The 14,528-nt window shown below is 40.1% G+C and overlaps 2 protein-coding genes across 5 annotated transcripts; both read left to right on the top strand.

Annotated features, from left to right (window-relative positions):
* The first annotated feature begins 1,570 nt into the window (after positions 1-1,570).
* LOC129099821 (UDP-glucuronosyltransferase 2C1-like) lies at positions 1,571-5,362 on the top strand. 3 transcript variants are annotated; one of them, XM_054609224.1, is made up of 4 exons: positions 1,571-1,707; positions 2,068-2,142; positions 2,892-2,957; positions 3,028-5,362. In XM_054609224.1, exon 4 carries the CDS (start codon positions 3,028-3,030, stop codon positions 4,609-4,611), a length of 1,584 nt encoding a protein of 527 aa, XP_054465199.1. In that variant the 5' UTR covers positions 1,571-1,707; positions 2,068-2,142; positions 2,892-2,957; the 3' UTR covers positions 4,612-5,362. The 3 variants fall into 3 exon arrangements, with proteins under 3 accessions (XP_054465199.1, XP_054465191.1, XP_054465207.1); XM_054609216.1 differs by lacking the exon at positions 2,892-2,957; XM_054609232.1 differs by lacking the exons at positions 1,571-1,707; positions 2,068-2,142 and adding an exon at positions 2,402-2,760.
* Positions 5,363-6,941: 1,579 nt separating this feature from the next.
* LOC129100466 (UDP-glucuronosyltransferase 2A2-like) lies at positions 6,942-9,144 on the top strand. Of its 2 annotated transcripts, none has more exons than XM_054610059.1 (2): positions 6,942-7,020; positions 7,550-9,144. In XM_054610059.1, the coding sequence occupies exon 2, from the start codon at positions 7,576-7,578 to the stop codon at positions 9,142-9,144; it is 1,569 nt and encodes a 522-aa protein (XP_054466034.1). In that variant the 5' UTR covers positions 6,942-7,020; positions 7,550-7,575. The 2 variants fall into 2 exon arrangements, with proteins under 2 accessions (XP_054466034.1, XP_054466033.1); XM_054610058.1 differs by having other exon boundaries at positions 6,950-7,080.
* Positions 9,145-14,528: the final 5,384 nt, after the last annotated feature.

Genomic DNA, 14,528 nt, shown 5'->3' with positions numbered 1-14,528 from the left:
CAGAGGTGGCTCCGGATCCACACTGCTGGTCCCTTTAGCATCACAGGGCTGGAAAATAAATATTAAATTAAAAATTGTAGCTTATGCGTCCAATAGGCAAAAATGGGGGCTATGAATAGTAAGGCTTTTATCGTGCCTTGGGTTAAGGGTTCAAATCCCAAGGCAGCCACCACTGCTCCCCTTTGGTAAAGCTATGCAATCAAAGCAACTCATTTCAGTGAATCGGCTGTGTAAGCTTAACGTCCTGATGCCATCCATACTAAATAGCAAACAGCATTCATCACACCTGAGCCTAATTGTTACATTTTACACAGTAAGCATGTAAATGCTGTGTACATACCTGCTTTGAGTGTCTTCCATTAACACACAATCCAGAGCGGCAGCGGTGGTGGAGGCGGTGGGAGTCTTGACGACAGAGCTGCTCTAGCGCTCCTCCATTCCATGCAGGTTCTTTTCTCTCGCCTCATACAGATGCTGCTTCACTCGCTGCTGCCTCCAATTGTGCTCAGGCAACGCATCCTGCTCCTCCTCATCATCCTCTTCCCACAGAGAGCCCGCCCTCTTCCCTCCCCTCCTCCCAGCATCCGTGTGGTCACTAATCACAGAGAGGGATGGTCGCCCCCTCCATGCAGCCACTTCACTGCCGCTCCACAGCAGCAAGGGCAGAAAAGCAATTGCAGCTATGCCACTGAGATTCTGCTTGTGATGTGATGCTACAATTTGTCCCTCTTTCAGTTCCTCTCTGTCCCTTTGTATGTGCTACCATGGCGACAGCATATTGTGGTACCCAGAGATGCTGTATAGGAGGGGGGAAACAAATCAATATCCAGCTTGTGTTGTATAATCAATTTCCACCATCATATTTAGTTTTGATTATGATCTTGTTTCTCAGTTTTACATTTTTGGCTTCCAAAACATGTGCATATACAGACATTTGCATTGGGGTTTGATTCATTTTCTATTTCTTTTTATTTTATTTTGTTAATTTCATCTTTAAAGGGACAGTTCACCCCAAAATCAAAAATACATATTTTTTCTCTGTTTTTCTTTCTTTTTCTATATGTAGGGCTATTTATCTACAATCTAGATTGTTTTGGTGTAAGTTGCCTAGTTTTGGAGATATCGGTCATGGATATGTCTGCCTTCTCTCTAATAAAATGGGACTGAAGGGCACTGTATGGGGCTCAAAGGGCTGTCACAACATGGGCTGTGGATTATCTTGAGTAACCGGGTTATAAATTATAGGGAAAATCCTATTTTTTTTATTACAGAAGCAATTCCTAAAGTCCTGTCAGTGTCCTATCCTACCTCAGATCAGATTTGTTTTCTCCTAAATGCAGGTGGGAAACACTTTTCTGTAATACCAAAAATCAAAATGATTTCCCCAAATGAGATAAAATCGGACTTCAAGTTTAGGAAGTTTCTGTAACCAGGCTTTAGAGCACCTCTGCCTCTTAGAGTGCATGGTTAGTGGATTCGTGTGTTTTAAGAGAAACGAACCCAATACACACTCAGGAAATCACCAAGGATCCGCCCATCAGTTCCGCTTGTCGTTACAAAAATCCACAACAGGAAAAGCTGGACGGACATTTGCCGAATCTCTCAGCTGTTTTGCAAATTACTAACGAGTATAACGGTGCTGCAGTGCATGTTTTATTCCTCAGATCCAGATGAATACCGAAATAATCGGGATCCGTTTGAAGATCGGTAAGTGGAGGCCCATTTATTGTACAAAAACGTTCTGAGAATTGTTTTGTCTGGGGGATCCACCGGAAGAAAGTAGAAAGGGAGTGAAAAAACTACATGTCTTTAATTGAACTAAGTGACTTTAGGAAGTTCGAGTAAATGTCCTTGGACCTCAGGGGATAAACAAACAAGTGGCCTTAATTATGATAAATGAATAAAGTACTCTAGCCAAAGGGGCCAAGGCCACTGATCATTTTAAGATTCATATATGTGATCTTACGTATTTTAATATGTGCCATAAACTCTGATTTGCTGATCTTGTTAATCAGTAAGTTGCACACCCATTGGTGACAGTTATTACCTTTCACTCACTCCTTCCAGTTTAATGTGCATGCACTGGACAGAGCAAGTTCCCTACTGTGACTGTTCCTGTGTGGAGGAACAATCCAGACCACAGTAAGTAGACCTACATACAGCCCTGTTAAGTATGTCTGACCGTATGTGCGAGTTTACTGTATGTTAATGGAGGTTTGATGTTAACTTTGTTGCTCAGTAAGTGGGAAAGTGAAAAGAGATGCTCAAAATCCAGCTGCAGTTTGTAATCTTGCTGTAATCCTATTTTGTGAAAGGTAATGAGCTTGTTTGTGCAATAAATCAAAGCCGCACAAACACAACAAAAACAAAAAAAATAAGCAAATTGTGCCGGTGACATTTTTAAAGAAAAAAAACTGGGGCTTGTAAGAGCTGATTAAAAAATATAAAATATTTGAGGTTGCAATGGAAAGTGATAAAGATGAACGGTATTAAATACATTATTAAAGTACAAAATAATAGTCCTGTTAAGAGAATCCTTTCCTGCAGCATGGACACGACACAAGTGCTAAAGATGCAGTGTGTAGGTGTGCAGATTGCAACCAACTGCGTCTTATCCTTTGTGTCAAGTGTGTAGGAGAACTAAGGTGGGTGACACAAAAAAGTGAAAAAGGAATGGCCCTATCTAGACCTAATGTTTGGTTTGTCCGTTCTGGGCTACCGTAGAATGTTGTGGCCGGCTCTGTGAAGGGCACTTGCTTGGTATGTAGAAATAAGTTGATTATTCTAAGTGGAAAAACACAAAACGATTCTTATTTTCAAGTGATTATAAGCTAAAGAAAACATAATATTATTATATTCCATTCCTGCTACTACATCTTTCGATATACTAGGTACTTTCCCTTTAAGAGAATCCCTGTTTCCTGCAGCATGGAGAGCACCACAAGTGTTTTTTTAAAGTAAGTTTGATATTAACACGTTTATTTTCTTTCACCACAGTCAATTGATTGTCCATTGTTTCATTTTCAGATGAGGCTGATCTACTGTTGCAGTGTTTTACTGCTGCTCGTCCTCTTTCCCGGAGCCTCTCAAGGTGGCAACATCCTGGTCCTTCCCATAGAAGGCAGCCACTGGATAAACATGGATATCCTACTTCAAGCCCTACACTCGAGAGGACACAATATAACTATTGTTTGTTCTAGCAAAACCTGGTACATCAAAGAAAACTCCTCTTATTACAATACCTATACAGTTCAGGTGGAGAGGGGCATGGATAAGGAGTTCATTACAGAAATTATATCTAGCGCCATTGAATTTGAAAGAGGAGCCCTTCCTTTCATGAATTTTCTCCACCTGACTGTAGGAATGTTAGGCGTGTTTGTTGATGCTCACAGAGCTGTGGCTGAATTAATATCAGCAATTATAGATGATCGAGAGTTGATTAGAATCATTAAAGACAGCAAGTTTGACATGGTGCTCACTGACCCCTGCTGGGGCCACGGAGTCATTTTGGCCAAATATTTGAACCTTCCTTTGGTATATAATGTTCGGTGGGTGTTAGCTGGAGAAGGTCATCTTGATATTGCTCCCTCACCTTTATCATACATTCCTGTAACAGGATCTGGAAACACTGATAAAATGACCTTCTTTCAGAGAGTTAAGAACATCATTATGCATATAATAACACAAACTCAAAAGCAGCTGGTGACTAAGCTGACATACCAGGCACAATGTGACAAATATCTCGGGCCAGGTCATGACTATAACCAGTTAGTGCTTAATGCGGACATTTGGCTGATGAGAGTGGACTTTGTGTTTGAGTTCCCTCGTCCCACCATGCCTAATGTTGTCTATATGGGAGGGTTCCAGTGTAAACCAGCAAAACCTCTTCCTGAACACCTGGAGGAGTTCGTGCAGAGCTCTGGAGAGCACGGAGTCATCATCATGTCTATGGGGACTTTTGTGAGTGAGCTTCCTGTTGATGTTACAAATGAAATCGCTGCAGCTTTTGCTAAACTACCGCAGAAAGTCATCTGGAGGCATAAAGGTGACAGGCTAGCCACTCTGGGCAACAACACTATGATAGTAGACTGGATGCCACAGAATGACCTTTTAGGACATCCCAAGATGAAACTGTTTGTGGCTCATGGAGGAACAAACGGAGTTCAAGAAGCTATTTATCACGGAGTCCCGGTTGTGGGTCTGCCCTTGTTTTTCGACCAATACGACAACCTGCTGCGTCTGCAAGAGAGAGGAGGGGCTAAGCTTCTAACAATTAAAAATGTGGACAAAGACAACAACTTCCTGAACGCCATTCAGGAAGTGCTGAATGAGCCCTCTTACAGGATGAACATGCAGAGGCTCTCCAGGCTGCACAGAGATCAGCCAATAGCCCCGCTGGATAACGCCCTCTTCTGGATAGAGTTTGTCATGAGACACAAAGGTGCAGCTCACCTGAGAACAGAGTCCTACAGAATGCCCTGGTACTCCTACTACTCTGTTGATGTGTTTTTGTTCTTGGCTGGAGCTGGGCTGCTCGTGCTTCTTACTTTTTTCCTTTTCATCAGGTGTTTATACACTGCCATGTGCAAACATAAAGTGAAACGGGACTAATCATTCACGGGATATACTTTTTTTTATATTTAAATAGATTTTTCGACTTATATAAAAGATTGATATAGGTTGGTTTTTTTACTACCCATTTGAATTGCTTGATCGTATTTTAGTAAAGTATTTGTAGGAACTAAATGGATGTTATAACCTTTTTCTTAAACACTACAAGTTTAATACAAGGAAATAATATAAATCAAGTTTAATTTTATTAGTCCCAGTGGGGATATTTCCCATTTGACCTTTGTTCAAAAGCAATGATATATTATGAGAAAGCAGGGGTTGGTGGGAACAAAGGAAAACAAAAGTTGGGGTTAAGCCCACCTCATTTAGATTGTTCATTCTTAGTGTAGCTAAATGCATCTCTATGAAAAACTAGTCACTGAAGAGATTTGACAGGCTTTGATTGCTCGAGTCTGATTCATCCTAGAGAAGCTAAAATGTGTTTTCTGACTCATCCATAATTATTTTGAGTTTCACACCTCCAGCCACCAGGTGGTGCATCTTTTCTTTCTTTTTTTTTTACATAACTGATGTAGGAGGAAATGAGGTCATTGCAATCAGCTTCAGGTGTTGCTGCTTTGTGTTGGGGGGGGAGAGCATTCTGTTTTTGAACATGTTCCTTTGATACAGAGGCTTTGTTTATTTCCAATTTTGTGGTTTGTACTATTTGTGGAACATTTGAAAAGGGAATCATTTGAGAATACTGGATCAACAAATGGTGAGCTGTAAAGAACAATACAATAAATCTATTTGTTCCTCTTCAAACTGGTTATTTATTGGAAGCATATATCACTGCGAAGTCTCACAGCAGCAGCCTCTTAGTGACTTTTTAATGTAAGATAATAGGTACTACTCTTTTTCATAATAGTGGGTTTGGCTTCCTACAATAAACCGGTTTCCCCAGAGGTGGAGTCTCAACCGTAAGGGTGTACAGAGGTCTGGGCGGGTACAATGAGTGCCTGTCTTTTATTACAGAACCAAAGCTCAAGATAAGGTCATCCTAGATCAAATTGTACACCATGTCAGTGTTTTGACCTTATACTGAATATTCAGCTGAGTGAGTTTTATTAATCTTTATGAGTTTTTTCAGCTTGTTAGTGTGGTCTTGTAGTTTCAGATTATTTCACTTCTAATATCAGTATCACCATGGTAAAGAAACCCTTTCCTATACATAACTTTGGAGTTTTGCCTCATTACAGTATAAGGAGTAAATGTCTCTTAAAGAGACAATAATTCTGTGTTATTTTACTCAGCAGAACTGTCGTCACAAAACATAAATATATCAGGGAGTGGTTTTACACTGCATACAAACTCACAGGTTTGTATGCAGCCCTTCACAGTCCTGCCTCAACAGTATAAAGCAGAAGTTTAGAAAAGCCAAGAAGGTTTACATGTAAGTTTGCCAATTATAGATGTGGTTCTTGCTTCTTGTCATAAGATCTGTATATGTGTTGTTATATGAAGGGAAACTGCTATACTGAAAGAAAATGGGAATGGAAAGTACATATCTAAGGCCTGTTTTATATCTTATAAAAGATACAATTCATAATTGAACTGAATCAGGTCCATGCATTTGAGGATTAAATTATGTGCATCAGAAGATGTTTGTTAGAAATATGTTGTACTTTTCTGTACAACTGCTGAGGGAGTTTGATATACTATATAATGCATGTAGTATCATGCCATATACAGCAAACTACTGGCATTCAAAAACACACTATGAGAGGGGTCTTGTTTTTTTGCACAAATGTCACACTTCATGTGTTGTAGAACTGCTCAAGCTGTTAGTGTATCATCCAAATTATACTGTATGTGGTGCCGATATAAAAGGCACTTTTATTTAAAGGTGCAATTTGTAAAAGATTTCTATGTTTGTGTTGCAAAGAAATCAACTCAAAACACCCCTGTCTCTTTAAGAATTGCGTGTGAATTGCTTTCAGGGTAAACATTCTTTCATGGATTTAGTTTGCTTTGAAGTATCACAAATGCGTTTTAAATGAGACCGCAAAATTGTGGCCCTGTTTGTTTGGAGCATCTGGCCAGATCTTACACGTTGCACCGTTTAAGGGGTACAAATGTTTTTCTATTATATCACCATTATATCAACAACTCTTACACGCAAGGTCACTGCATTTTAGAAGAATTTTGTGCCCTGACTTTGTGAAAGGTAAAAACATGAAGTAGACCACATATGTGTATCCATTATAAAATAAGTAATACATCTTTCCTGCAACACTGCAGCTCTGGCCTATTGCATCATGACATCTGCAACTGTCATGTGGGTGGGACAAAAAAAAACAAGGAAGTGTTTTATTGCCACACTGGTGCGACTCAAAGCTCTACACTGGTCTGCTGTCTTTTGTTCGGGTCTTAACTATCTGGCGAGAGACAGTGTTTACAAGAGTGCTGGTAAAGATTTCTCTGTAATCTTGACATTTAAAGATTTTGATATCGGTTCATGAGAAAAGAGTAAGTGATCTTTGTGGAGAGGGTTGTAATGCTTTTCAGTACTGAGAGGAAAACATTTGTTTCTAGCCAGCTAATGTTATTGAATCAAGTCAATTGTTAGACATTTGATCAATAGGTGCATGGGATTTGCTACACGGGGATTATGTGTTTGCTAGACGGAAGCTCTCGTAATATTCCTGCAGAATGAACAGTTCCGGGTGTAAAAACACTTCTGCTTAGGGTCCAAAACAAACTCATGCGGAGAACTTGGCACCAAACAGCACTCTAATTTTCCGAGAGAGGCTCCATGTGCTACATCCACGTGAGGGCTGTCATGAATAGAAGCAACCACTCAAATAGAGAGACAATTGAAAGGGAACATCACTGTAGCTCTTTTGTGGGTATTCTGGTATATCATACACCTTTTAATGAACACATTTCCTGGACTACTAAAGTAGCAGCTTTGTCTTTTTTTCTTCTTTTATTTCAGACAGCACTGTTTGAGACGATTTCAAGATGTTTTTGTCTTCGGCTCTCATCATCTCTGTTTTGGCTGGCATTATTCCAGCTGCCCACGGTGGGAAAGTTCTGGTATTTCCACATGATGGCAGCCACTGGGTGAACATGAGGGTACTTGTCGAGGAGCTGCACTCAAGGGGGCACACTGTGACTGTCATCCGAGCTGCAGACAGCTGGTACATCAGTGAAACGTCTCCACATTACAACACCGTCACAGTGGATATTGCAGGTGGTGCAAATGAGGACTTTTTCCGTCTCTTTGTCTCTGAAGTTATTAAGATTAAACGAAGCAAGGCGTCAGCTTGGGCCCGTTTTGCTTTAGACATGGAGTTAAAGGACAAGTTCTTTGAATTACACAAGAAGGTCTGTGAAGTGGTCACGTACATACTTGAAAATAAAGAGTTAATTAAGTCCTTTCAAGATGCCAAGTATGATGCGGTTCTGACGGATCCTGCTAACGGAGGAGGAGTGATGCTGGCTCACTATCTCGGACTGCCATTAATGTTTAATGCTCGCTGGACTGTTCATGGTGAAGCCCATTTTGCTATCGCACCCTCTCCTCTTTCCTACGTCCCACTTCCACCTTCAGAGTTAACAGATCAGATGACTTTCTTTGAGAGGGTGAAAAATGTAGTTTTTTACACCATGAGGATGCATCTGTACAAGCAGATAGTTGGCCCACATTATTCTGCACTGACCAGGCGCTACTTTGGTCCAGATGAAGACTACTTCTCCCTTTTTCAGGCGGCAGACCTGTGGCTGATGAGAGTGGACTTTGTGTTTGAGTTTCCTCGTCCCACCATGCCTAATGTTGTCTACATGGGAGGGTTCCAGTGTAAACCAGCAAAACCTCTTCCTGCAGACTTGGAAGAGTTTGTGCAGAGCTCTGGAGAGCACGGAGTCATCATCATGTCTCTGGGGACTTTGATTGGAGAGCTCCCACATGACCTGGCTGATGAGATCGCGGCAGCTTTTGCTACATTACCGCAGAAAGTCATCTGGAGGTATAAAGGTGACAGACCAGCCACTCTGGGCAACAACACTTTGCTAGTCGACTGGATGCCACAGAATGATCTTTTAGGACATCCAAAGATTAAAATATTTGTGGCTCATGGAGGAACAAACGGTGTTCAAGAGGCGATCTACCACGGCGTTCCTATCGTAGGACTTCCATTGATTTTTGATCAGCGAGATAATCTGTTTAGAATTGAAGTAAGAGGAGCAGGGAAGATTATTGATATCTTTAGTATGAATGAGGAGATCTTTTTTCAGGGTATTCAGGAAGTGCTGAATGAGCCCTCCTACAGGATGAACATGCAGAGACTCTCCAGGCTGCACAGGGATCAGCCGATGAAGCCTCTGGATACCGCCCTCTTCTGGATAGAGTTTGTCATGAGACACAAAGGTGCAGCTCACCTGAGAACAGAGTCCTACAGAATGCCCTGGTACTCCTTCCACTCTGTTGATGTGATGCTCTTCTTAGGTGGAGCTGTGCTGATAATTCTAGCCATCTTCGCTGCATTGATAAGGTGGTTATGCTCCATGTGTCTGAGAAGAAAGAGTTAATGTGATAAAAATGAAAGTAGCAATCCCCATGAATTATGATTTCAATATGTAGACATGAAAATGTTGTTTATTAAATGGGCAAAACGGAAAAAAACATATTATTCTAGTAAAAAAAGACAATGAACCTAAATCATTCAGTGCTTTATAATGCTTTATTTTATCAACAAAGAAGAACATGGATGTTTAAGGCTGATTATATTTGATTCACCTTATTCTTACACTATTGTTATTTCACAAACATATTGTACCGTTAGCATGCAATTTTTCTTTGCATTTTTCTTTATTTTACAAATTGTCTAGTCATGGTTTTGCATCATCATCATCATGGCGCCTTCTTGTCTGTAACCTTAGATCATAGTCCACACAGATACAACTTTACTCTTTAGGAGAAAGGTTAAACAAAATGTGCTGCAACATTGCTGCTTTAGAGGGAAAAAATTAAAAGCATTTTTAAAATATGTGGGTAGCGCTCATGAGTTTGTCCTCTTTAATTAGCACACAGTGGAAATAACCTTTTCATGTTTTTCTCCACTGATATCTAAAAAGGTTTCAAATTAATTCTTAAACTGGAACATGATATACTTAGATTTTACATTTTTAAATGACTACATTCTTTCCTCGGTGTTGCACAGTATTGGAGATTCATGTTCTTATCTCTTCCAAGCCAAATGTAGGCTTGTATGGATTTAAACATCCAATTTCACACACAAAGATTAGGGCGACATACCGAGCACTTAAATACTTAAATCCTTTCTTTATATAAGCCATAATGTGTTTTTTACCTGTGGGGTTTTATAATATGGTAAAACACATAACAGTATCTTAATACCAATGTTGATGGAGAGCCTCTCTTATTTTTAATCTGATCATCTGACCTCAGATTTCATTTTAGAGGTCAATATATTGAGACAATGACTCTTAAAATGGCTTTTTCCACATCCATGTAACCATCTTAAGAATAAAGATGTTTAAGACATTTTATAGTATTTCAGATTCCTTCTAGCTATGGTCCGGAGGGGCTCGCATTATATGAAACACATCCCTTTTGATATTTCTCTTGCCTCTTTGGCTGTCCCCTCATGAAGGAAGGGTGAACATTGTTGACACCAAAAATAAAACAAGGCAACTTCGTTAATAGTGGACATTCAATATTTTGATCGTAGCTTAACCAGTATGAGGTGTAATATAAAATATTAAATCTTAGCTCATGATATATTTTCAATATATGACAAAAGCAATTGTGTGTTATCTGTGCTGAATACTTTGGACCTTGTAATATAGTATCTGTGGCTCTGGAGAGTTGCCAATGTGTTTAAATCTCCCTGTCCAATCGCCCCTTAAAGCTGTCCTTTTAATTCTTGAATGAGGATATGTCTCTGGGGACTTTTGTGGGTGAAAGTCCTGTTATAAAAAAAACACTGATAGCTGCAGCATTTGCTTAAGAGAGTGATAGGCCGGCTACTCTGGGCGTCAAGGTTGTCCAAGCAGTTTATTGCCCATAAAAGAAAATTAGTTCAAGACTCGTGAGTCACAGTATTGGGTCGTCATTTGTTTGCCGATGAATATGACTCCCTGCTGTGTCTAAAAGAGAGGAAAGCTGAGTGGATAAAGACAAGAACTTCCTCAGGGTTATACAGGAAGTTCTGAATAAGCCCTCCCACAGGATGAACATGCAGGGTCTGCCCCAAATTTACACACTTAATGGGCTTAACTGGCGCTAGGGAAATGTTGTAAATAACAAGAAATACAAGTCAGAGCTGCACAACTGCTGTATGTGTATTTCCGAAGACCTGCACAGAATCTCCAGGCTGCAGGGATCAGCCAAATAAAGCCATCAAACCACAGTCTCTTCTGGATAAAGGATGTGCTAAGACACAAAGGGGTTGCTGACAGTCTTTGTGTTCCTCTGTAGATAGCATGATATTTGTAGTTTCGTTGATTATTCTGCTGTTGGGCCGCTCTTTCAGATGTGTTAGTATATTGAATGTCTGTAATTTAAAATAAGCCCAAAGTTAAAAGGATATTCCTAATGTTACAATACTGGTCTGTCCCACCGTGGTTTTTGTAAAATTCACTTGCTAGAGAGATGTTTCAATAAAACCTAGTTTCACAACTGAGGTGATCACACTTCAAGACAAACTCAAGTTCCCAAAAGTGCAGGTTTGAGAGGATTGTGGAAACTATCTAATTACTAAATGCTATTATGACATCACTGTAAAAAATACCTGAGGGTTTTTTCTTAAATAAATAAATTCTTTTATTACAAAACAATAAAAAAACATACTGAAAATTCTGTTACAGAATTTGTGTACATCCTACTATTGGCTGGTTGCAGCCATGATACAAATCATCATGTACATGTTTTAAATATCTAGCTGTCAAACAGGTAAATCATTTAGAATATCAGTTCAATCTGACGGGGGTTCGAACCTGGAGACGTCTGGAGACGTCTGGAGACATTTGCTACCCAGGAGGGAAAACAAAAGCAAAATTTCACCATGATGGAACGTTTTCATTTTGGGCACATACACCTCAAACAATAGTACAAGCCAATCGATTAATATTAGTCGGATCAATATTAGCTGCCTGGCGGATTCCACTTCACTTCCACTCCAATATAGCTAATACAGAAGGCACGAGGAAAGCTTCCATGAAATAAAAATGGAAAGCTATTTTCAAGGTGAAAAAGTTGGAAGTAAGAGAGCCGAACTGACTGTGTTTGTGGCTTACTATTTGTCCGCTAAACACAGAAACATTGAGTCAAAGTGAAGCATCACTTCAAAGAAAAAATGTGACATTTTTGGAAATATCCTTATCTGCCTTCTCACTGTGATATGGAAGAGAAGATCGATGCCACAATATCTGTACGTAGAATATGAAGCTGGAGTCAGCAGCCAGTGGGCTGAACTTAACATGAAGACTTGAAAAAAGGGGAAAGAGATAATTCCGGACTATTTATTGCAGTAATTTCCTGAAGTCTCTCCTGGTTGCATGGCAACTGCTACCAAACTAGTAATAGTCCATCATGACAACTCATAAAACAGCATTTAATAATAATTGGTAACTTTAAGAAATGCTGGCAAGCATTTTGTTACCTTTTCCCTATTTACAGACTATATGCTCAACTAAGCTAACCAACTGCTGGCTCTAGCTTCATATTTAATTGTCAGACATGATATTATCCATCTTCTAAGAAAATTTCCCAAAAATATCAAACTATTCTTAGAAAAATTCCTTTAAAAGCTAATAAGTCGCTGCACTGAAGTATGGGATGAACACATGCACAAGACTGGTTTCATATTCACTGGCAATACAGAAAATATAGAAACACTGTTGTCAATAATATCCATATTTAAGGCAACTTCATGCGGCAGCATCATTGACCATTCGAGACCTATGTCGAATCTGTATAGGGGGGAAATACTTCCAAGCAACACTTCTTGACAATAGTTCTGAAAAGTCATAGCAAAGTCTGTTGAGGGTATTTACAGCATGTCCATGCCAGCAGGGCAGGTGTGGTGGGCGGTGTAAGTCCCCCTCATGATGTCCTGGTCCGTAGGGAGCTCATCCTAAGCACAGTGAGCTCGACATCTGCATCCTGCATGTTCACCTCTTGTTCGCAGCTTTCTCTGATTACATACACTATGAGACCCACACAGATGAAAATGAGGAGGACTATGCCTATAACCTGGAGTACAAAAGAGTAGAGCAACACTTTATTTAGTAAACATCCACAGAAGAGGTGTATTTGTGTTTAAAAAAAGTGTATTAACAGAGCTATATTATTAGTTTCCATAGGCTTATAAGCAATACATTATATTTAAATATTATTTACAACGCATACTCTGAGGGGGAGGTGTTTTCACTCCACGCACCTATACATAATATTCTGTAAACTAGAAAATAATCAACTCACCTGAGAAAAAACAAACAGCTGCTGTGAGCGGAGCATTAGTTCTTGTGGGGTGACATCTCCCTCACTAATTGGCTCGCACCACTTCTGCGGAGCCGCCTTGTCAACTATTACAAACCTACCCTCCCAGTCTGTCATAGCACAAGCAAAGTATTGGCCATCGAGGAACAACAGAATGAGCCACACGATAGCAGGAACGAAACTGGAGAGGGAAACAGATTTCCTGCACCACGTATCACATCTGCATCCTTGAATGATCAGCATCAAGGTGAAGGCCATGACGGCAGGAATGATGAAGAATGCTGAGGAAAACACTCCGTTCCATGTAGGGTTGCAAGGACACTCAAACTCCAGCTCCACCAGCTTCTCTAGTCCCATGAGGATAAAGCCAAAAGCCACATTTGATACCAGAGGACTGTTGCTAAGTTCATTTTTCAGCCTGGTAAGCCATTGTTGTCTACTTTCCATACTAGATTGACCGAAAAATGAAGGCAACCGCTGCAAAAAGCCCAGAAGAGGGTCCACCGTTGTGAACACATTGGCAACAGCTAAGTGATGCGTAATTAACGCATCCAGGGGTAAGTTTTCCCCTCGGGCAAAATGCCACACTTCCACTCTCATTGGTTTTGAACAAAGGAGGGTGTGCCGACCGCTCTGACATTTCTCTAGCCGATTGGTCTGTGCGATGTTTCAGGTGGGGTTACATTTTAAATGTGTCTCCGATAGACAAACTGGAGGGAGGGCTGTAAAGTGGAGGGAAGTTTGTTCTGCACGGACTGGCCCTTTGCAAAAGTCAAGAAAACAAACATGCATGGAGGTGGAGGCATATATCAGTGACTTATACAGCTCTGATGAAAGGGGTATTAAAGGAATAAAGATTACAGGCCCTAAAACTAAAAAGAAGAAGGAAATGTTACAAGCAAAACGGTATTTTTCAAAAGAAAGGTCACTGAATCCGTCTCATAAAACCAAAATCCGAGTAATAAATGCATCAAGTGCCCAAGTGCTTTTTTTATTATTCTTTTTTTCCCCCCAAATTGAATGTCTGCTATTATTAAAATGGATTTATTCAAATGTGTTTGGATTACCTGAACTGGCCACATGAGGTCGCCCATGTAGCAGTACAGATTACGGATAGGGAGGATTACAGGAGGCCATATTGAACTTTCAAGGGGGATGTGCTACACACAGCTTGAGAACACCCAGGCCACTGATGTGATGACATAATTTATAAATGACCTCAGAGAGCTCAAGAGCATCGCCATAATCTCCTCACATTAAAACATGACAGGAGAAAGTATTTAGCCTCTGTGAAGAAAAAAACGGCTTGGAGAGATATGACTGCATGTTAAAACTGTGGCTGTGTTGCTTTCAGATCGTTTCATAACCATTTCAAGTTTTTTTTTTTTTTTTTTTTTTTTTTTTTTTCCAATGCAGAGCTTTCAAATATAGACTGTAGATACATACATAA

Source organism: Anoplopoma fimbria, chromosome 2, assembly GCF_027596085.1.
Source record: "Anoplopoma fimbria isolate UVic2021 breed Golden Eagle Sablefish chromosome 2, Afim_UVic_2022, whole genome shotgun sequence".
NCBI classification, from domain to species: Eukaryota; Metazoa; Chordata; class Actinopteri; order Perciformes; family Anoplopomatidae; genus Anoplopoma; species Anoplopoma fimbria.
This window is presented reverse-complemented; position numbering and strand designations above follow the sequence as displayed.

Excerpts from the sequence above, each read along its gene's own strand:
- LOC129100466 (XM_054610059.1), top strand. The coding sequence starts at position 7,576 with ATGTTTTTGTCTTCGGCTCTCATCATCTCTGTTTTGGCTGGCATTATT.
- LOC129099821 (XM_054609216.1), top strand. The coding sequence starts at position 3,028 with ATGAGGCTGATCTACTGTTGCAGTGTTTTACTGCTGCTCGTCCTCTTT.